General features: G+C 45.9%; 1 protein-coding gene across 2 annotated transcripts in view; it reads left to right on the plus strand.

The window, feature by feature from the left end:
* LOC142578574 (fat-like cadherin-related tumor suppressor homolog) overlaps positions 1 to 24359 on the plus strand; it is a 512562-nt gene that overhangs the window by 154494 nt on the left and 333709 nt on the right. For both annotated transcript variants that reach the window (XR_012827230.1, XM_075687953.1), the window contains exon 12: positions 16704 to 17005. Coding sequence is in view for 1 of the 2 variants with exons in the window: in XM_075687953.1 (XP_075544068.1) it covers positions 16704 to 17005 (302 nt within the window). In the remaining variant the exon portion in view is untranslated. The remainder of the gene's footprint in view (positions 1 to 16703; positions 17006 to 24359) is intronic.

The raw sequence follows: 24359 nt of genomic DNA on the forward strand, positions 1-24359 counted from the left end.
CCTTTCTGGTGCTCCCGCTCCTTCTTCATTGCCTTGCACTGTGAAGGCTATGGCAGAGTGGGGTGTCCCCACAACACTCCGCCTGCTGTACATCACCATGGTGTGCAGTTCAAATTTGATTTTGGATATTTATATAGACTCCACTAGTTAGAATTTTGGTTCAGTTGAAGTCATAGCACTGGATTGACACGGACAAGAAAGACAACAGGACTAGCGCACGTCCTGTCATCTTTCTTGTCCATGTCAATGCAGTGCTTTGACTTCAATTGATGCAACGAACCAGCTAGCCCAAAAATCTGCACTCCTATGATTTTGGTGCCTACGGTGCACCAAGCACTAAATGCACTTGTCTTCAGTGAGCTCATTGAGTGGGCTTGTAGCAGACGTACCTACGTAGCAGACACACCTGCATTCAACTGTAGAGTCTATGCGCAGTGTCTGCTATGTCCACGACAAGGCTGGCAAACGGGCTTGCGCTCATGATGATGATGATGGTGATAAAGGATTTTATTGGCACAAGGGCCAGACACGGCCAAAGAGCGCTAAAGAGCGCTCGCACTCATGCCATACTATACGGTCCGGATCAGCTTTGTCCCACACCAGCTTGACTGACAGATAGTAGCCCCATCCCACTTGCACACATTGAAGCGCTGTTAGCAGCTCAATACGAAGTGATGTCTGCTAAGATGTCTAGCCAGGAGCAGCCAAGAGTGAATGTGCAGTTGAAATTGCACATATTTTATTTATTTATTTTATTTATCAATACTGCAATCCCCATTGGGGATTTTAGCAGGGTGGGAAACAATACATCAGTAAAGAATACTATAGCATAGGCAACGAAAACAATACAAATCAGGTTAACAGAGCTTGAACATAGCAGTGGCACAGCAAGAAAACAAATTGTTACTCAATACTTGAAACAAACGCCGAAAGTGATGATTTTGAAACTTGGTCATTGGTTAGATGATTCCATTCAACGACTGTTCGGGGAAAGAAGGAATACTTAAAACAATTATTACGTGTACTAAATGGGGTTATTGTTCGGCTATGTCGCTGTCTAGTAGCATAACCAGATGAAAAAGTAATTATTCCCGTGAGATCTGTCTTATAATGACCGTTAATAAGTTGAAAAAGAAATTTTAGTCGTGATACACGATTTCTTTGCATTAATGGTGGCAGGTTTGCTTTTGTTAAGAGGTCTGTCACTGAAGTGCGTCCGAAGTTGTTATAAATGAAACGAGCTGCTTTTCTTTGCACCATTTCTATCTTGTTAGTGCCAGTTTTAGTAAAAGGGTCCCAAATTACACATGCATAATCTAGCATCGGCAGAATTACAGCTTCATATGCGAGTAGGCGTACAGTGGGAGTAGAAAGTTTCAAAGCCCTCCTTAAAAAATAAAGCTTGCGGTTAGCATTAGATACTACATATTCAAGATGCTTAGCCCAAGTGAGGTCATTTGTGATCCAGAGTCCTAGATACTTATAATGTGTTACTTCGGAAATAATTATGTTATTAATACCAAATGAAAACGTTAGTTTATGCTTCTTATGTGAGATGGACATAAACACTGTTTTCTCGAAATTAATTGACATTTGCCAGGCAGCGCACCAGACGACAATTTGTCGAAAAGCATCATTCAGCAACTCCTGGTCAGTCATATTGTCTATCTCCGAGTACAATACACAGTCATCTGCATAAAGCTTAGCCATAACAAGAATACCATGCAGCATATCATTAATGAATAAAAGGAACAAGAGAGGTCCAAGAACCGAGCCCTGGGGAACACCAGAGCCTACCGGAAGTCGTTCAGAAGCATGATTATTAAAAACAACAAATTGTTCTCTGCTATCAAGTTATGCTGTGAGCCAATTAATTAGTCTGGAGTTTTTCAGTATCTTGCTCAATTTGTAAAGTAGTTTTTTGTGAGAGACCCTGTCGAAAGCCTTTGAAAAGTCCATGAAAATAGCATCTATTTGTTTCCCATTGCTAATTGCTTTCGCAAAGTCGTGCACTGTTAAAACTAGTTGGGTAATTGTAGAGTAGCCTTTTCTGAATCCGTGTTGATTCTTTGTTAGTACATTATTGTTTTCCAAGAATTCGAAGATATGATTATGGATTATGTGTTCCAAAAGTTTACATACTGTAGATGTTAAAGAAATTGGACGGTAGTTTTGAATGCAGTGCTTTTTTCCTGTTTTATGTAATGGCTTCACTCTGGCTGTCCTCCAGTCACTCGGTACTTGTTCCTCGCACAATGACCTTGTGAACAGAACGTGCAAGTACTTTGATGTCCATTCTGCATACCGTTTTAAAAATGTGTTTGGAATGTTGTCCGGGCCAGAAGATTTTTTAGTGTTCAATTGTAAAAGCATGTTGAGTATGCCTGGTTCGCTTATTTGAACATCGGGTATTGGCAGCACACACATTTCGAAAGGTGGTATTACATCATTATCATTTGTATAGACGGACTTAAAGTGTTTGTTAAACGCATTTGCTATTTCTTTGCTTTCGTGAACTGCTTTACCATCAACATGAAATAAATCACATTCCTTGGAGGTCGGAGAAATAGAACGCCAAAATTTCTCTGGAGCCGTGGTTATGAAACTTGGTAGCGATTCACCATAGTAGCGTTGTTTATCGGCATGCACTTGACTTTTGAGCTGAGAAGAAATGTCGTCGATCTTTTGTTTTACCGACTGCACGTTTTCGATTTTAAATTGTTTCTTTACACGTTTCAGTTTCCTTTGGAGCCTCAATGTCTCGCGGGAGATCCAGGGATTATTGCGATTTTTCTTTTTAGTCGACAACGGGACAAAGCGATCAATGCATTCTTTAACTGTTTTTGCAAACCTGCACCACAACGACACTACGTCTTCCATGCTACTTGAAAAGTCGTCGAAATTTAGCGAAAGTATATCAATTTGATACATCATCGGCTCGAGAGAAATTTTGGTAAGATGAACATTCAGATTTCTTATCTAACACGGTGTCTTTAACGATGAGTAGTACAGCCTCGTGATCCGATATGCCAGGTACTATCTCGCAATTCGATTTGGCACTAATGGATCCGCTGACAAAAAAAAAAACATGTGATCTGACTTGTGACATGTGATCTGACCTTCAGTTTTGCGTAATTTGAGGCTAGTAGGGCCTTCAAAATTAATTGAAATTAGCGAGACCTAATGGCTAGGACACCGATAAGCAGTGTGACCAAATTTTTGGCGAGTGCAGCGAGTGTCGTCTTTTCGTGTGTGTCTTCACCGTGTCCGTGTCAGTGCGCTGCTTCACCAGCAAAGGTACGATGATTTTTAATTCCTGTGAGGCCGGCCGTGGTGGAGCATGAGAAGACGATAGTTGGATTCTTTGGGAAGTATGTAATTCTTATCAAAATTAGAAACACAGATTTTTGCTTTGTTTAACAAACTGTGTCAGTAAATATACACAGTATCAGTAGGAATAAGCGCACTGATCCAAACACCCTTCTTGATTGACGTCAGCTATTGGCCAGTAGCAACTCTGTATGGGACTCCGCTATACAGTTGAACCCACTTATAACAATATTCAAGTGCCACGAAAGTTGCATTGTTATAACCGATACGTATTATAATTGGGCTGTATGAAAAATCCCACAACGATCCCACAACCTTCGCGTTTCGCATGCGAAGGTTGTGGGATCATTCTCCACCTGCAGCAAGTTTTTTTTCATCCACTTTCATTTCCATTAATTTATCGTTTCTTTATTTCATTTATTAAGCACAAGAGATTTCCCCTATGTTGTCCTTGGTGTCAGTGTTTGTTGTTGTCTTATGACTAATAAAAAAATTGGGCCCCTCAATTAATCCCCTTTCTTGTTCATTACATAACGAGGGTCTCGAACCCGGCAACATTGATGCCTTCAGGTAGCACGTGTGGGTTTATTGATCGGTTGCCTTCACTCAAACAGATCACATTCTCGTGACGCCTGCAGCAGAAAGGATGTTCCACATTCACTGCCAAGGTTTGTGAGTGGTGGCGCTGGCAAACACTGCCAGGGTTCTACTAGGAAACATAAATACCCAAGAAAGCGGATGGGGAAATGGCGCCACAGTAGCTCAATTGGTAGAGCATCACACACGAAATGTGAAGGTTGTGGGATCGTTCTTCACCTACGCAAGTTGTTTTTTCATCCACTTTCAGTTTCATTAATTTATCGTTTCTTTATTTCATTTATTAAGCACAAGTAATTTCCCCTATGTTGTCCTTGGTGTCAGTGTTTGTTGTCGTCTTATGACTGATAAAAAAAATTGGGCCTGTTGGTTAGACCCCTTTCTTCTCATTTAATGTAATGACTAGTAAGACGAAGAAAGAAGAATTACAATGATCATAAGTATATGCATATAAATAGTAAGCCATAATTGCAATTACTCATACGCACATAGTTTAAAGGGAAAAAAGTTGTCACCGGACTACAGTATGAAAACTGATGAGTTATCACCCTGACGTTGGCAAGGCAACCACTCACCGACCTTCGGTGAGCAGTTGTCTTGCCATCTTCACTGTGGACAAACAACAGTTTTCGTATATTTCCAGAGCTTATCATTGTAATAATATGCAACATCCAAGATGTAACCTGAAACAATTGCAACTTTCACGTAATACAACGCTGCTTGACTAAAACAAAGAATGAAAAAAAGACCTTGCGTAGCATCCCAGTTGATACTCCTTACACCGGGGATTTATGCAAATAGGTTAAATATACAATCTAGCCCCATTTGAATTAACTTCCACTGCCACTTGGATAGAACTGCAGAGTTGAAACGCGACATAAACTGTTCATCTGGATCAAAATCCTTGCAGCAGTCCCCGCTCTCTGCCAGACTAAACTTAATGTGAAGGAGAGCTTGCAGTATCTCATTTGACATGCAGTTTCTCAAATAACTTTTTGTCAACAAAATCTGGCTGAATGCGCGTTCAACGGTTGCATTCGAAAGAAGCAGCGCAAGTAGGGACAAAGTGAGCACAGACACTAGGGGGAACATTGCTCGTTTAGAGCGACTTGTGGATTTTTTCGTGAAGCTACTGGGTAAATAAAGAACGCAGTGATTTGCAGAAACCTAGCAATAGGCTTTGAGGAACCCTTGATAAACATTGAAGGACCACGGGCGAAAATAATGCGCCACGACATGCGTGTGACTACTTGAGCTATTGTGTAAGTCCACATAATAGTTTGCTGTATGGCAGCCAGCATGGAACAAGTACTAGACAGCTGTCAGCCCCCCTGTTTTTCTTACTGAGCCACACGTGAACCAGCAGCAGATGGTGCTGAAACCAAAGCAAAAAGGAGAGAGCTTAGTGCTGGATTGATGTATAAACATGACAGCCATGACATAATGCCATCGTCCAAGTGCCGGCATTGCCTAAATACACAGCCTTCGAGATTGCCTACATATCTTTCTAGCAACAGTGAGCTTTGGGTTTTCATAAACCGGCGTCCCCTAGTTTTGTCAGCGTTGAAGAGGTCCTTGGGACTCGGAAGATTGGCTCTGGAGGCGATAGTCGTGCCATTACAGGGCCCCCCTCCTAGTGCGAATCGCGATTTTGCTTAATGGGTTGGTGTCCATTAAGGAGCCCAGGTAAAGTCCAGGTAAAAGTGTGCAGATATTGTTGTTGTTGCTAGTGGGCCCCTTCGATTTTCCCCTTCTGGCTACCCGCGGGCTGCCAGAGCCAGTTAGAGCACCTTCGTCCTTTTTTGGGTTGCTCTGCTCAACGCGCCACGCACTTTTGCTGGGCGTTCATTTTACTTAGGCTGGGGCTGGACGGTTCAGGCTACCTGCGGGCTGCCAGAACCAGCCAATACGATTTTGATCTGGCTCCTGTCTGGATGTTGTCTGGCTAGCAGATGACTAAAAGGGGCGATGAGTGCTCACCACTATTCTTGTGGGGACTTGACGGATTGCAACGCGGGCGCTTGAGGACTTTACCTTGCTCAGCCAACTTGCTACGGTCATCTTCGGATTTCCTACTTCTAATGTTATCTCCTTAGGTTCTAATGCACCATTCCGCATTGCGAGGCGGTGCTATATGAGCGATGGTGAACCATTTGAAGCTTTTATGTGCATGCGTGTCCCATGAAGGCTTCTTCCAGGCCGTGAACAGTGCACCATGCTCTCATGCATGCATGTTATCTGCATTGTGTTCTGCGCTAGTTGCAAACTCTCATTCACTCATATTGCAGTGCATTTCCAGTTCATCTTTCTCTGGTGGTGTTCCTTCTCTCGTATCTTGCGTATATATACGGTGATATCTCATTTTTCTGCACTTAGCAAAGGCGTTGCAGTTAGCCAGTGTTCACTCCAGCTGTTCGTCGTATGTTTGGGTTGCAGTTTGAAACCAATGTATTCTAACTAGGGCGTTGATGTTGAGAATGCACTGATTAAGTAATGGGCACACGTACATCAGCTTATTGTTCTCATGATCGTGACCAATATTGTTTTTTGTGCGAAACAATTTGCTGGTCAGAGGCGGCGGGCATTTTCATGAGCCAGCCGCATTCCCAGCTCCTTAGAGTCAGAAGTGAAACACCATCAGTCGAAACAAATGCCAACTTATCAATGTCGCTGGGCGACGTGATCGCTTCAAGCAGGAGAGGTACTCTGTAAGAGTCCACCTAGTGGACATGTCCATTTCGTCTGCTGCTGAAGTGCTGATTGGCTGTAGCACCTGGTTGCTGCGGACGTGCAGCCCAGCCCAGCCATTCAAAGCTTCAACAGCAGCCAAAATGGACATGTCCACCAGGTGGACTCTTACAGAATACCTCTCCAGGCATCATCGAGCAATCGTTTTCAGGGGGACAGTCACTTATGCGCATGATTTCCCATTTTGGTGTCGGACTCGTCGGAGGCCGTCTGTTCCGCTGTGCAAAGTGAGGTTGGCCCACTGCGCATTATGTGCCGAGTCATGCAAAGTCTCGAAAAGTGATTGTATCCCTGAATGCAACTATATATTTTCAAGCTGGCAGCAGATAAATAGGCCAACTACACCGAGTGCATGCTGGGCTCGCTGGGCACTGCCATGCTGGTAGCAGGTTTACGTTTATCCCACGGCCAGCTGTCCCAGTGTTCGATTTTGCAAACTTCGGGCAGCTTTGGGTTGTCTTAAAATCCCAGCCCACGTGACTTCCTATAACGATAGGAACTCTCTGGCTGCCGTCGGGTTGCCAGGGGGCTGCCAGAACTCCGAAAATCGAAGAGGCCCAGTGTCAGGTTCATGCAATCCGAGAGAGATATAGATACCAGGCAGCTCTGGCAGCGTAGGTTGGGAGCGAGGCGCAGCCACAGTGATGTTTTAGTGCGAAATAACGACCTGCCACAGGTCCTCATAGATGCCCGGGCCTGTAGAAGTCAGAGCTCCACAATCAGACCAGCTCTGGCAGCTCGGGACTTGCATGGAGATAGTGCAAGTGTTGGTTACTCAGGATGTAGACATAGAAGTGATGCTCGAGCTGATGAAGCCAGGTGGCAGGGCTGCTCCTGCAAAACTTCGGTAGGCACAGAGCATCGGAAGGCTCGCCTGCTGCTGCTTGCAGTGAAATCTCGAATGCCGATAGCATCAGGGTCGCAGTAGTCACTAAAGACATTGCCATGGTTGTGCTTGAGGCATCGCCATGCCTGTGAGAGGGAAATTTGCACCTAGTGGAGCCGCTGGGAGAGCCTCTGAATTGGTGACGAGTGACATGCCCATGAACGGAAAGCTGCCCTTGTAGCTTGCAGGAACAAGTAAGGAGAGTGGTGAGCCATAGAGTAGCCGAAAGCACTTGTGTTTGGCCCAGTGAATTCCTGGGAAAGAGTCGGGGTAGGGAGGAGGCTTGCAGACCCAGTAGAAGTTTGATGCTGGGGCCACCGCGTGCTGATGATCGACACGGGTGAACGCAGGTGACGTGCAATGACAAGACGCGGATGATGCGACAGTTGAAATGGTGAGAGCTGTTGTGACTCGGCGCTCGAGGTGGCATAGTGATCAAGGACGGCTGCGCCTTGTAGGAGTCGGGGCTGGGGGGTGGCAGCCGGAATCTGAAACCTTGTTAATGCAGAAGTGGCTGTCTAGCTGGTGTGCAGCATGTCAATGTAGAATTCCTGGACACCAGACAACCACGGGACGTCTGCCTGACCTTGTGAGGCCTTGTCATCCTCGCCTTGGTAGGTTCGTCGCGTTGACACTGGTACGGCTGGGCTCAGTCACCCGATGTCAGCAATTTGTGGGAGGCAGCGCGAAGAAGTAGCCGCCATAGCCACAGTTTAGTTAGAGTGGCGAGCCATGATGCCGTGGGATCTCAGAAGCGGCTGACACCGTGGCCGCTCAGGTCAAGTGCGCTGTCCAGCTACCCACACGTGAGCAGTCTTCTTGACCAGCTCTGGAGGCAATAGTCGCGTCACTCCAGCTATGAACCCTCGACCTGTAATGGTAGTCAAACCCACGACCTTTGGTGTGAAGGCACTGTTAATTAAGGTATAGTTTATTAAGGCACTCGGAGACACAAACTTTGGTGTTAAGTCCCAGTTAATTCACATAGAGTTAGTTAAGGCACTCGAACCCACAACCTTAGGTGTTAATTTAGGTGAAGTTAATTAAGGCACAATTAATTAAGATAGAGTTAATGCACTCAAACCTGCAACCATTGGTGGGAGTCAAACCCGCAACCTTCAGTGTTAAGGCACAGTTAAGATAGAGTTAATTAAGGCACTCAAACCCACAAGCATTGGTGTTAATTAAGGCACAGTTAATTAGCAGGGTTAGGGCACTTGAACCAGCAGCCTTTGGTGTTAACTTAGTTAATTAAGGAACAGTTAATCAAGGCACAGTTAATTAAGATTTGAACCCACAAGCTTTGGTGTTAATTAAGGCAAGTTAATTAAGATAGAGGTAAGGCACTCGGACCCACAAGTTTTGGTGTTAATTAAGACAGCTAATTGACACTCGAATCCATGACCTTAGGTGTTAATTTAGATGATGTTAATTAGGGCACATCTAATTAAGATAGTTAATTAAGACATTCCAACCCACAACTTTTGGTTTTACGGCAAAGTTGAATTAAGGTAGAGTTAATAAGGCACTGGAATCCACGACCTTTGCCGGGAGCCGAACCCTTGACCTTTGATGGGAGTCGAACTTATGACCTTGCGTTTTGGCATGTCTAAGCATCACACAGTGATTGCAATGCTTTTGCATTCACCACGTAGGGATAACTAAGTGCCGCCTGAATTTTATAAAACATTTTGTGTGAACTCTCTTGTCAAATTTCTTGCAATGTATAGCAGTTTTTAGGGTAGTGGAAATAAATAGTTTGCTTGTCCTGCTGAGTCACAATGTTTTCACACACGCTAAACCAATTTTGTGTTTTCAACAAGCACTGTTGGCACTATGGATGTGATTACTTATAGTGATAATCCTTCTCGTATGAAACTGATCCTTCTCGTATGAAACTGCTAGATGAATATGAAATTAACTTTCACCCTGGACTCTTGGAACACATTGACATCAAAAGGTAAAGGAAGCAGCAATGAATAGGTACTTCTTGTCTATATGATAATGCAGTATACTGCAATCGACTGGTCCATTTTCTCCACTTTACCTGTGTTAACATGATATCCTGCAATTATAAATATTTTTACTTTTACCACGACATTTGAAATGGTTTCTTTCATGTGTCTCGTTACCCATTGTTTACGTTGCACACCGTGAGCATTATGTGCAACTGAAACAGTTTTGTGGTGCTTACAGTGATTGGCTCTTACTCCAGAATGACGGTGTCCCTTTGACAGTGTTAATAGATACTGGAGCCTAGGTGTCCATAATGAGTTGTAATCTCCATCGTCGACTGAGGAAGGTTCTCAAGCCTCCTACTACTCGAGCCGTACGCATGGCCAATGGTAGCACTTTTGAGGTCACTGGAATGTGTACTTCCCGTATCAGTATCGCCGACTGCCACATTCCTGTTCTTTGAATCAAGGGAAAACCGGACATCCACCCATTCGTAGCAATTGCTACAAAGGAAACCCATACAGGTTCCTCGAAAGAAAAGCTGAAGAAAAATTTGTCCTGGTCCGGGACTCGAACCCGGGACCACCACCTTTCTGGGGCAGCCGCTCTACCATCTGAGCTAACCAGGCGGCTAGCAGATGGCAGAACGAAGTCGAATTTGTCGACAACACGAAGCAAAGGCAAGTGTTTGACGTAGTAGTTTTGCGGAAACCCGCAAGGTGGAGAGAAGTAATGAATAAAGGGAAAATCAGACATCCACCTGTTCGTAGCAATTGCTACAAAGGAAACCCATACGGGTTCCTCGAAAGAAAAGCCTCGTAGCTGAAGAAAAATTCGTCCTGGTCCGGGACTCGAACCCGGAACCACCGTCTCTCCATCTTGCGGGTTTTCGCAGAACTACTACGTGAAACTCCTGTTCTTTCTACAGTGCTGACCAATTGTTCCGATGACCTAATCCTCGGACTCGACTTTCTTACGGCGCATTCAGCTTTGATCGACTGTTCTAACGGTACCCTTTGCCTCGAACTTCCTCTACTCGCGCATATTTGTGCCGAACTGCCGAACAACTTTAGTACGACTGCCTTCGTGTGCCTAAAACCTTGACTTTCGTCGATTTGCTATCATCTTTTCCTGTGCCCGATGGTGATTACGTCGCCACACCTGTTCCTGATGTCCTTTTAGCGGGCAGTATCACTGTGCCTCACTCCATCGTTACCATCGCCGATACCTGGACATGCCATGCCTCCCCGTCATCAATTTTGGCCTGACAAAGGAAGTTCTGCCCCAAGGCATATCAGTTGCAACGCTGCGTGCTATAGGAGATGACCACGTCACAACGTTTTCAGTTGACGTGTGTTCAGTTGACGTGTTGACCATGTCCACAGGATACTATTTGCCCTGTGCTGGAACACCTATTGCTGGAACAAGCAGCAGCTCTATGCTGCCTTTCAGGTTCCTACCACGGCATCTTCGACCTCAGCAATCGCCAATTGGGCCAGGCTTCAATTGTTAAGCATCACATAAATACTGGTGATGCCAGTCCTTTTCATCGCCGGCTATATCGAGTTTCTTTTTCAGAGTGTAAGGTCATTCAAGATGAAGTAAACAAGATGCCTGCCAAAGGTATTTTTGAACCTTCGTGGAGGAGCCCTTGGGCGTCGCCCATGGTACTTGTTAAAAAGAAAGATGGCACATGGCGTTTCTGCGTAGATTATCGTCATCTAATCCGCATTACCAAGAAAGACGTCTACCCCTTGCCTTGCATTGACGACGCCCCCAATTGCCTCCATGGTGCCAAATACTTTTCATCAATAGACCTTCGGTCTGGTGATTAGCAAATTTCTGTGGATGAAAAGATCAAGAAAAGACAGCGTTCATCACCCCTGACTGCCTATATCGATTCAAAGTTATGCCATTTAGTCTATGCAATGCTCAAGCAACGTTTGAACGTATGATAGACTCTTTACTTCAAGGGTTCAAATGGTCAACATGCCTCTGCTACCTAGACGACGTTCTCGTATTTTCATCTACATTTGAGACACATCTTGAGTGCTTATCAGCTGTTCTTCAAGTCTTCCGCGAGGCTGGGCTGCAATTAAATTCATTGAAATGTCACTTCGGTCGTCGGCAGATTACATGCTGGGCCACCTCGTGGACACTTCCAGTATTCAACCAGACCCGGAGAAAATTCATGTTGTCACGTCTTTTCCTGCCCCTCAGTCTGTCAAAGACGTCCGAAGTTTTGTAGGACTCTGCTCCTGATTCCAACGCTTCGTTAAAGACTTCGCAGCGATTGCCCGACCGCTTACTGATCTTCTTCATGCCGTTTACGTGGGGCCCCACTCAAACTGCCGCATTTGCCCAGATCACCAACATTCACACCAAGCCACCTATACTGGCCCACTTTGGCCCATCCTCTCCTACAGAGGTACGTACCGATGCCAAGGGGTCACAGTATCGGCACCGTCTTAGCCCAGCGCCAACAGGGTCAAGATCGTGTTATCGCCTACCCTAGCCGCCTCCTCACAGCAGCGAAGCACAACTATTCGATTACAGATCGTGAATGCCTGGCTCTCGTCTGGGCGGTTTCCAAATTCCGCCCGTACTTCTATGGCAATGCACTTCTCTCTAATCACTGACCACCACGCGCTCTGCTGGCTTTCCTGAGTCAAGGATCCTACCGGCCGACTTGGTCGCTGGGCTCTGCGGCTGCAAGAATATTCCTATGCAGTAGTGTACAAGTCAGGCCGATTACATCAAGATGCAGACTGTTTATCACGCTATCCAGTGGACGAACCACCGACCGACCCTGACCCCGATACCGACGCTTGCGTTTTCTTCGTTTCTCAGCTGCCTCACACTGCCGACGAGCAACGCCGGAATGCTGCCTTGCGCGCCATCATTGATGGCTTGGAATCTTCATCTTGTGATTCATCCCTTCATCTGTTTTTTCTCCAGGATGGTGTATTAGATCGACACAATGTACGCCCCGACAGTCCTGCCCTACTCCTCATCGTTCCTAAGCACCTCCAGTCAGCTGTTCTCCAAGAACTTCATGATTTACCAACGGCAGGTCATCTTAGCGTCTCCCGCACCTGCGACCGAATTCGCTGACACTTCTTTTGGCCAGGCCTTGTCCGCTCCATCTGGAAATACTTTGCAGCATGTGAGAAATGCCAGCACTGAAAAACACCATTGACGCTCCCTGCCGGGTGCGTTCAACCGCTCAACATTCCTTTGGAGCCGTTCTTTCGCATTGGCTTGGACCTACTTGGCCCTTTCCTTCTATCCACATCTGGCAACAAGTGGGTCGCTGAGGCGAAAGATTATGCCACGCGCTATGCCATTAGCAGAGCACTTCCAACAAGCTGCGCCACAGATGTTGATTTTCATTTATGCGACGTGATTCTGTAGCATGGCGCTCCACACCAATTGCTCACTGACCGTGGCCGGACATTTCTTTCTAAAGTCATCGCCGACATCTTGCAGTCCTGCCCAGTCAAGCACAAGCTGACTACGTCTTACCATCCACAGGCTAATGGTCTCATGGAGCGTCTGAATTGTACCCTTACAGACATGCTTGCAAAGTATGTCTCATCTGGCCATACTGATTGGAACCTTGCCCTGCCCTATTTTTGCGTATAATTCTTCGCATCACGACACTGCCGGTTATTCCCCATTCTTTATGTTGTTCGGCCGAGAACCTACATTGCCACTGGACGCATCCCTCCCATCCGCCGCAGCAGAGACATGCGAGTATGCACTTGACGCCATCACCAGGGCAGCCCAAGCATGCGAAATTGCCCGCGCTTGCCTCCTGACCTCGCAAGAGAAACAACGGCGTTCGTACGATCGCCAATACGAGGCGTCCACTTTTTGCCTGGAACTCTGGTACTCCTGTGGTCCCCGACTCGTCACGTTAGCCTGTCAGAAAAACTCCTGTCTCGGTACACAGGCCCATATCGAGTGCTGCGTGCCGTGACTCCAGTTACATACGAAATTGCCCCAGTCACTACCAGTGCTGCATCTGTCCCGAATTTCATTGACGTTGTGCATGTCGCACTCCTCAAACCATATTACTGTCCTGTTGTCACTGTTATTTAGACGCACCGAAATGGTGCTTCTGCCACCGGGCTTAATGATACATGCATATTGCGTGTTTCGTGTGGCCGTTGCATGCGGGCGCCCTTACGAAGATGACGAATGCTCTCTGGCTCTCGAGCTGTCGGCTGAACTGGCTAGCGCTGCATTATCCTTTGTAAATACACTTTGTAAATAGTCTCCAGTTCTTAGTCCTTCGTTTGTGTAACAATATCCTTGAAAAGAAAAAAGGAAAAGAAATTCAAGCTGCTGCACGATGGCCTGTTTCTCTAACAGCCGCCGTGTGCTTATTTTCCAGCCTTCTCCGTGCGCCTCTCTCCTGTCACCCTTCCATCGCTCCAAACACGAATGAGCTGTGCCCATAGCTCTACGCCGCGCCACCTTTCGAAACATGAATGGACTGCACCAACTCCGCTGCTTGCATGTTGCTCTCTGGCTCCTTATTCAGCGCAGTTACAGCGCAATGAACAGCGCAATGACACACAATGACATGCAATGACAGCGCAATGAACAGCACAATGACACGGCCGTCACCTGTCGGACACACAAGTTGGCATGTCCAAGCCGGAGACGTGGTCCGTGCACTCACATGGCCATCACCTGTCAGAATACGATCGGAGTCTGCGTACGTTTGCCTCCTTTTGCTGTTTGTGCCCAGGACGTGCGTACGCTTCCGACCAAGTTCCCTTTTTAGGGAATAGGCAACCTAGCTCCACATTGGTGGGACCTGATGTCATTGGTCTCCTGAGACCAGATTGGTGGGACCTGATGTCATCAGTCTCCTGACACTGGATTGGGGGAAGTGACAACAATGATCACACGAGGCATAAAAGGAGCAACTGACGGCGGGATGATCGGGGACTACAACTTCATCATCAACTTTTCTGTATTACTTTGCATTTTCTTGTACATATGTAAATATAAACGTGTTTGTAAAATGTCCGGAATATCGGGCCCAGCCTCACGTTCACTCACTCCTCCACGAGGCAAACTAAGTTCCACGTCTTCGAACCTCCAGCCGCAACAGGGGCAATAAATACATAACACGTATGGGAAATGGTTCAGTGCCATGGGAAATTCTGACTTGGCTGATATTTTAAGATATGTGAGTTGGAGTCACCGAGGTATTACTGTATTTTTGTATTTTTATGTGTTTTATATTGTTTATTTCTAAACATGTTCTAAGTTTGCTGTTCTGTTATTATAGTGCTAATAATCATGTTAACTACATTTTATTTTTTATTTTATTTACAATACTGCTACTCTCATTTGAGAGTGTGGCAGTTGGGTGATACAGTATACATGTATATCAGTACGCATCTAGGCAGAGCAGTTAATTGGAAAAAAGGAAAATAAAAAGAAAACAATTGCCCAAGGATGGCAATATAAAAGGAACCTGAGTATAGGAACAAAAATGCATGTTTTCACATGACAGTTAATTAACACGATACTAGCAGTGAACAACATCTAAGTAACCACTTATACATGAAATAGGAGCAAACTGAAAGGTAACGCTTAACGCGTCAAGAAATTTTAAAGCTGTGTGAAGAGATGCACTTAAAACATATACACTTTGAGAGTGAGAAGAAAGAAAAATGGGACGTCGAAAGCAACACAATGCAAAATTTGTGACGATGATTCACGCGATGATAAATGATTTTACTTACACACTGCAGCTTCTACTTATGAGGTAAATCCGGACAATGATTCGATGGCGGCTATACAAGGAACAAGTCGGTTCCATTCAGCTACTGTAAGGGGGAAGAATGAATACTTAAACATGTCGTTGTTGCATTTGCATTCTGTTAAAGTGTACGCATGTTTGTTACTTGTTTTTCGAGCCTCAGAAAATGAAATGTACCTGGACACGTCTGTCTTATAGTTATTTTTTAGAAGCTGAAACAAGAACTTCAGGCGGGCATGTTTTGCTCTGGTCGATAGCGTTTGCAATCCAGACTGTGTTAGAAGATTAATCTACTTGTTTACTATGCACAGGAGGTGTCAGTTCTGTCTATGACTTTGAGACCTCCTCCTGTGTCTAACAATCTGTAATAAAAACATGTGAGAACATTATAAATTTGGTGCTAATTTTGACATATAAATAATAAATTAAAGGCACGAGACCTGAATATTTGATGTAGTTGTCAAGAGACAAGCCTTGGAAAGTTGCCAAATTAATCTTTTATTGTCCTTAGAAGAAGGCACGTAAGGTATATTTACTTGTCTAGAAGCCACCAACTTCTGTATTCTTTTGCATAAGGTTGTCTTTTTGGCGTTGTTCTCATTTGCCCAGAGTGCCTGCAGGTTGTATACCCCATGCACTGGCATGTCTTCCTTTTTTCTTTTTTTTGTAAAATTGCCCCCTTTTGTGTGGTTGATTGTGCATTACTTGGAGGTCAAATGAAGAGAACTGTCTATCCACAAAGACACGTCTTATGTTTGCACAATGCAGAGAGTGGAAATGGAAGCAGTTGCTTGAAGATTGCCACATTGAAGGGACACTGAGAGCACAGGTTATTTGAGCTGTATTAGTAAATAACAAAAAAACCACTGTTCCCACGAGAAGAGGCTTCGGAAGCCAGAAAAGATGCACAATTCAAAGACGTGTGCAGACACCACCTTGAAAATACCTGCATTGGGACGTATTGCATTTGATGGTGTCTGCTCAGTCCTTGTTAATTTTTCATCAATAAAAATTGGAAACGAGCCAAACATTGAACTTGGCAATTTCCCAGAATATCTAATGAGCCATTACAGCCCTAATTTGAAGAAGCATTTAAAAGTCCATGACATCACACTGATCTGCTAGTGTTCTAGGGACAAGAAGTTCATTATATAGAGAATTTCACTATATGGAGAATTTCCATTTACCGAGGTTTAAGACTACTCAAATTTGTTAAACTAAGATATGTACCATAAGGCCTCATGGCATGGTTAAAGGAATTTTGGATGGCAAAGTGAAAAGTACCACCAAGTAATGACTGTGGATGTTTCTTTCATTCGTTTTTGTTTTGACGAAGTGTAGTTTGGTGAAGGCATTGAAAAAGTGATGAGGTGCTTATCTAGTGAGCAATGGACCGTGCAGGTGCTGTGAGCTTGGTGCAGCCCCTTGACCGGGAACAGCAGGACGAACATAACTTCACAGTGGAAGTGTGGGACCACGGGCAGCCCCGGCTTCCTGCACAGTGGCCAGCTACTGTCAGCATTCATGTGACGGATGTCAACGACAGCCCTCCCCGCTTTGAGCACGAGCTGTACAATACCACACTCCTGCTGCCCACATACACTGGCGTTCGTGTTGTGCAAGTGGCTGCCCATGACGCAGACTTGGAAGGGCCCAGCCTTCGCTACGCTTTGGTGGCTGGGGACCATGAGGGCCACTTTGAGGTAACATGTTGTATTCTCACTCAATATGGTTGCACTCTTATTTATTACTGTCTTGCTTTCTTAGACACAGCCAAGACTCATTATGACTAGACTTGGGTTTGATATTTTTGAGTGGTACATAGGTAAGACCACGTCAACGAAACGGCAGTCTCAAAATAGCTTGGTTTTGTATTTTGGTAATACAAGAAAAGTAGGGGTGTGCAAATACTGAATGAGAAATCTTGAATCAAATATCGAATGGAATCAGGAAAAAGGAAAGCCAAATATCCAATTGATTATCTAATGTCAGAAAATTTATCACAAGTTTCATGCTTACAAATTTTGGGCAAGCGAGTGTGGCAAGCTATCATTAACTTATATACAAAGAAAACAAAAATATAGGGTACAGTCTACTCTTATGGGAAATTTATATTAGTGTGCCAGTGCTGGTTGCAGCTCAATCCTAGTATATTAAGTTCCGGAAAAAGAAAATTATCAATGGAATGTCTGCTGAAAAGAATCAAGTCCTTTTTCCCCTCTGAGGCTAAAAAATCCATGCCTGAATATCAATGAGATTCTCACTTTAATAGTGGACTTCTGTTTTACTGCAATCTTGTAGTATTTAGAAAGGTTTGCTTTTTCTTTTTACTCCAAAATACAGAAGGGCTTTGCTATCTTTACGGCAGGTGGGTTATTGTAAAGCCAACATGCACGTCAGTAAGCGCGGACGCACATCACGTGACTTGGTCACCACTTTGCATGTGGGCATGGTTGGTGCTCTGTGACTTGACCGTGGTCAGTACCGATGGTCAAGAGCAAGTGCCTTTCTATTGTCAAGTTCAGCAGGATTTGCCACTTGTCAAACATTATTGCCGTACTTACTTGTGTGATGAACTTACCCCCAGATTAGCCGAAAAAGATCAGAACTTTTGTTCCTCACATAATGAATGCACCCCCAACTTTGCTACTGTGCAGTCCCATGATCGAACTGCTGTGCTGCAGTTTTTCAGAGAGGCTACAATCTTTGGCTCTCACACATGTGTTTAAAGCAAGTGCACTTAATGCTTAACGCATCCTTTCCGCCAGTGCTGGCGAAAAGGCCCCTCACAGATTCATGAGAGAGAAAAACGCAACTGGCTCTCTTCAACATAGACAATTTATGTACCTTACACGCGTGCGCGGCCAGGCACAGCACACGGGAGAGAGTAACTGAAGAAGCGGCAGCTGGCAATTATCAGCATAGTGGTCATGGTCAGGCGTAGTGTTGAATTAGCTTATCTATGGCTTGCTTTCCTGCCTGCCTTGGGTTTCGATGTGTGTGATGGGCCTTAAGTTGAAATATACACCTGCTGTGGGACAGAGAGTTAAACAGCTGACAAAACGGAAATGCTGATCAGACACCAATAAACTCTGATATGCCAATGAGCAGGACAGTCGAGGAAAGAGACGCACACAGCATGCTTGTCAAAATAGGTGTGCGCTTCAACATGATGCTTGCGATAACGGCAGATGGCCAGAAGCAGCTGTGAGAATGAGCTAGGGTGCAATCGGAGATCGCCGTTCTGAGCGCGTGTTCAGTTCTGCCGTGCACGATTGGCCTAGGCTGCGCCAACTTCGCATAGCTGACACGTTGGTTATTTATTCTGTGGTGCAACCACGATGTGGATGAAGTGGCCAGCGACCTGAACGGCAGGTCTGGTGGTTCCGATGTGGAGGGAAGTTACGGCTTGCGAATAGTATACAGTAAAACCTTGTTAAACCGTACCTGCTTAAACAGTAGTTTCATTTAAAAAGTAGTGAAGTCAAATCCACAAACTTAGCGGCCATGTAACATCATCTGTTTTGTATCCGCATAAACCGTACCAGCTTATTGCGTACTTATCGGTTAACACGTTCTGTTTCCACTTTTCGTCGTGCAAACACGGTGGTGCGTCGTCTTCATCAGGTGGCCCGGCAGAACAACAGGCCTCAGAGATCGGAACAACGGCCTCCAAGCGCCCTGTGCCTTTGCGTGTGAAGCCACATCAACATCAACATAATTTCGGCGCCGTGCCAGAGAATGTTCTTTATTTTGTGAGAGAGCATTGTGTGGGGGGGGAATTGTGCAACCAAGGACTCGCGTCATGCCGAAGCTCGAATAAAAAAGACGCCGGGTGCTCAGCATAGAAGAAAAGGTAGACATCGTTCGTGCTATTGAACGTGACACGAAGAAGTCGGCGCTGGGACGCGACAGGGATCTGCTGTTGACTATGGTGTGCAGCATTTGGAATGCGAAAAAGTTGCTTGGCGGCACTGCTGCAACCGCGAAGAGATGTCGGCTACAAGGTTTGACTTTTCGACATTGTTGCCTCTATTGTTGCTGAAGTGTCAACTAGCGACAGTGATGGGGACAGCATGGGCAATTAAGGTCCGACAGGGGTAGAAGCTGTGTGTTACGTCAGCCTCATGAATGCAATCGTCGTGACGAGAACAGCGCCGCTCAATGAAAAAGGCGCCCCGTGACTTCTGCAGCGCTACCGCGTGCATGCATGGAGAATATGTAATGTCAATGAGGAATCTGCCATGTGAGTGTTTGTCGAGAAGAGAGGGCTAGCTGGAAAGCTGGCTCGCAGCTTCAGTAAGTTTGAGGCCACTGTCGTCACTGCTAGGCCGCCTCGGCATCAAACGAAAATAACACTTTTCTCGCGCAAAGTGAATAAATACTGCATGTTTTTTTCCCCTTTCATTGCACTCTCTGTGAGTTCCGTTTTTGACAGGTAAGTGGGCAATCTCGTGGTATTTCGGTCAAGCAGTACTACCGTTTTGTACATACTTTTTTGAGCTCCGGCCGACTATGGTTTAACGAGGTTTCACTGTACATGTATTTTTACTGCAAAGATAAGTTATGCCTGTTCCAAATCATTACCATCCTACTTTTCAATTTTTGCTGTTTCGAAAATGTTTCCATGAAATTTACTCCGTATAATTGAACGCACCTCCAACTTAGCTTCAGTATATTGGGAAAAAAAGTGCGTTTATTACACGAGTATATACGGTTTATCAGGAGGGTTATGGCAAGTTCCTTCCTCTATCCTTCACGTCCATCCGCCGTGCCCACAAGCAAATCTCAAGCTGCCTAATCTTGTGACGGGTTGCTTGAAGCTACAAAAAGAGACTGATTTGTGTTTATGAACGGCATCGGGAATGAGAGGCCATCGTATAATGATAATTAGACTACTAAGCTTGATGACAACGATGAAATGATCACAACGGCGATGGCATCTGGCATCACCACAAATGCATGACTATGGCTGGGACATCGACGCAATGACGACAATGGCATTGCAATGGTATGTAGACAATGGGATGACGACGATGGTGTGACGATGAATGTATGGCAAGCAACAATGTTGGTATGATGAGAATGGAGATGTTGAAGCTTGGAGTGACAATGATGGAATGACCACCAGCTGCATCACTACGAAAATATGACGAAGAATGCATGATGACTGTATGACAACAATGATGTGACAATGACAGCATGACAAGAGTCGCATGACAAAGCTGGAATTATGACAATGCAATGACCATGGCAGCATCATGACTACGTGCGCGTACTTGTGGCCCAAGCTATTTGACAACTTGGGCACTAGGTTGGCATAAGATGTTTGACGCCATTGGCATGATGAGCCTGTTCACAAAAGCGGGAATTATGAAGATGCGACAACCACAAAGGCGTCACAACCTAGAGCACATATCTAGTGGCTCAAGCCTAGTAGACAGCTTGGGGCACTGAGTTCGTGTAAGAGGATATATAGAGACAGAGATTACGTTCACTACAACAATGTGCGAGTCAGCGAGCGAACGGCCTAAGAACCGTTCGGACCAATGGCAGGAGCCAAAGAAACTTTTTCTTTATTCTTCTGACCTTGCAGCATGAAGCACGAGAAGGAACGCAAGAATGCCGCGACGCCATCTGTGCCCAACCATGCTGACGACGAGGACGACAACCTCGTGTGTGCAAGCGAGCGTGCTAGAGAAGAAGAAGCTAAAACTGAACGCTTGTTCTAATTGTCTAGATTAAGTAACGCTCTCCGCTCTTGTCTCAAGTGAGCCGTGACACTGGTGGAGGTGCTGGGTATCGCATCATCGCCTAATGATAGGGACGACTCCTGTGAGTAGCCCTGCGTCCAGCCCTTCAAGACATCATCCACGCGTCGAGACACCTGTGCACCGTGCAAGCCGCCGCCTGCAAGGTCTGTGCCCGGAATTCGGTCTCTTGCAACGAACTTCGTCAGCGACCTCAACGACTCAGGAAATGGCGATTGCAAGTCCAACACAGGTGACTATCCAAAACAATCTAGTCCCCTCAAGCTTCCACGGTGATACGTACAAAGACGCCGAAGACTGGCTGGACTAGTACGAACGCGTAGCTAAGGTCAATCAGTGGCGCCCGGACCAGAAGCATTCCAATGTGTACTTCGCTCTTGAAGGTAGCGCAAGGACGTGGTTCCAAAACCGCGAGGCACATTTGACAACGTGGGACGAATTTTGCCGTCGGCTACTTGACACCTTCGGAAGCACTGATCGCCGAGATAATGCACGACGACTTCTCGAGTTGCGCATTCAGAAGCCCAATGAAAGTGTCTCCATGTTTGCCGAGGACATGTCTCGTTTGTTTCGTCGCGCATCCCAACATGCCGGATTCGAAGAAGCTGAGCCATCTCATGCGCGGCAATATATAAAAAGCGGCCGAGGAGGATGACGATGGCTACTAGACGGCTCCCCCCATTTAGGAGAAGAGCAGTGGTGCAGCACACATTTTATAGGTAGCAATTTGGCTAGCAGGCATTAGCGTATGAAAGGTGCAGTGCTGGGCAGTATTGAAGATACATGTATCTTAGATACTATCTTAGATGCTTTTTGGGTATCTTGTATCTATATCATGATACGTCTCTGAAGACGTGTATCAGTATCTGTATTTCTGTTACATGAAAGAATGTATTGTGTATCAAGTTACTGCTATCACAACACCCTGCGAAACTATAAATGTTGGCTGAACTTTACGTCTCATGATGATACTGCTGCTACTAAGCCACCTGAATAAAAGTAAAGGCAGCAACATTCTTTTATCTTTCTGCCAGAGCCCTCCAGTGAGGGCAGGCAATGAGCTCTGCATGACCCTATTGATGGAGCAGAGCACTGTCTCTGTAAAAACAAGCACAAACGTCTGCGTGCAGCCAACCTTCTCTTTATGTTTTGCTTTTAGTTGGGTTGGCGCCATGACACTTGCTCCTAGCCACTGTACTGCGCTGCATACGTCAATGCGTGCGGCATCAGTATGTAGCTAACGAATGCTTTACATCATCAGATAAGTAGAATATGAAAGGTCATTGAAGCTTTATGTGCTCTCTGTATACACAATTTGAAAAAATGTCACTACCAGTGTTCTTGCTGCTGTATACCTTTCCAGTGATACGGTATTGCATATATGGTAACACATTTACAGACAAGGTATTGCAGTAATTGTGCCATCGGGCTGAGGCTTATTGACGTTCTTGTAATTAGATGGCAATCCGCTAGCTTGTCAGCAAGCAGAGCAGCGAATCCCATCAGTTACAAAAGCAACAAGCAAGAACCTCTGACAGCGCTGCGTATAAAGAGTTTTCACGTTAAGCAGCTAAAGCAGCCTCAATAATTTATTTCGGAATGAAAATATTGTTGCAGGAAGAAAGCAGGCCCACGAGTGTAAAATAATGTATATTTACAAATGGTGTATATGGCGTTCAGGCAATGGCACTTAATTGGGGGACATAGGGCTTGAGCCTGGCGACGTGGACAACATCGCTGGTTACGTTAAGGAGGCACTGAAGGCTGATCGACTGGGGTGATCTTGTATGTCACGTCGGACAGCTGGCGTAAGGTCTGGTACGGACCAGAATAACGGGAAAGTAGTTTTTCAGACAAACCGACACGACGTGAAGGTGTCTAGAGAAGGACAAAGGAACCAGGTGAAAAATGGTGGTCTCGGTGCCGAAGGTCGTAGCGTTACTTTTGAGAAACTTGCGAGACTGTGAGTCAATAGCATCACGAGCGTAACTAGTGCTGGGTGATTGTACTGCGGAAGGTAGCAACGTGTCTAAGGGCAAGGTGGAGTTGCGGCCATGCAAAAGGTAAAATGGCGAAAATCTGGCAGTGTCTTGACGGGACGAGTTGTATGCGAAAGTGATGTATGGTAAAGCGACGTCCCAGTCGCGGTGATCGTCGGAAACGTACATGGCGAGCACTTCAGTTAGCGTGCGGTTGAGTCGCTCGATGAGGCCGTTCGTTTGAGGGTGGTACACCGTAGCAATCTGGTGTCCTGTAGAACAGGAGCGGAGCAGATCACCGACGACCTTCGATAGAAAGTAGCGGCCGCAATCCGTCAGCAACTGGCGAGGGGCGCCGTGGTGCAGGATGACGTCGTATAGTAAGAAGTCGGCGACATCTGCAGCGCAGCTGGTTGGCAGCGCTCGTGCGATGGCATATCTCGTGGCATAATCGGTTGCTACAGCAATCCATTTCTTTCCTTTGATGGAAATTAGAAAGGCCAAGGAGGTCGAGGCCTCCTTGGCCACGACCTCAAGGGTATATCAATTGGTTGAAGCAAACCAGCGGGAGGCATAGCAGGTGTCTTCCGGTGCTGACACAGGTCGCAAGAAGCGACATAACGGCGCACAGAGCGACAAATGCCGGGCCAGAAGAAGCGGCACCGCAGGTGGTCGTAAGTACGAGTGATGCCCAGATGTCCAGCAGTAGGAGCGTCGTGAAGTTGCTGGAGCACGGCGAGTCGAAGGTGCTTGGGAACGACTAGGAGGAACTCCGGGCTGTGAGGACGAACGCTGCGACGGTATAAAGTTCCATCGCGCAAGGTGAACATCCGAAGGGACAGATCATTGGGCGAGGAGCTTAGGCATTCCATAAGTGTTCAAAGAACAGGATCTTTGCGCTGCTCGTCGCCAATATGGAGGAAGCTGGAGAGGGATAGAACACTCATGTCCGAGTCTGCGTCAGTATCGTCCGGTTGATCCATGAGATTGTGGGACAGGCAGTCGGCGTCTTTATGCAGGCGCCCTGACTTATACATAATAGAAAATGTATATTCTTGTAGATGCAATTCCCAACGTGCAAGTCGTCCAGTTGGCTCCTTCAAAGAGGAGAGCCAGCAGAGGGTGTGATGATTGGTTACGACGCAGAAGCTTTGACCGAAAAGGTACGGTCGAAATTTCGCGACCACCCATACGAGCGCGAGACATTCTCTCTCAGTAATGAAGTAATTTCGCTCGGGCGTAGAAAGAAGGCGGCTAGTGTAAGCGATGACACAGTCTTGGCCCTGTTGACGCTGAGCGAGGACAGC

This window comes from Dermacentor variabilis, chromosome 4, assembly GCF_050947875.1.
Source record: "Dermacentor variabilis isolate Ectoservices chromosome 4, ASM5094787v1, whole genome shotgun sequence".
Lineage (NCBI taxonomy): Eukaryota > Metazoa > Arthropoda > Arachnida > Ixodida > Ixodidae > Dermacentor > Dermacentor variabilis.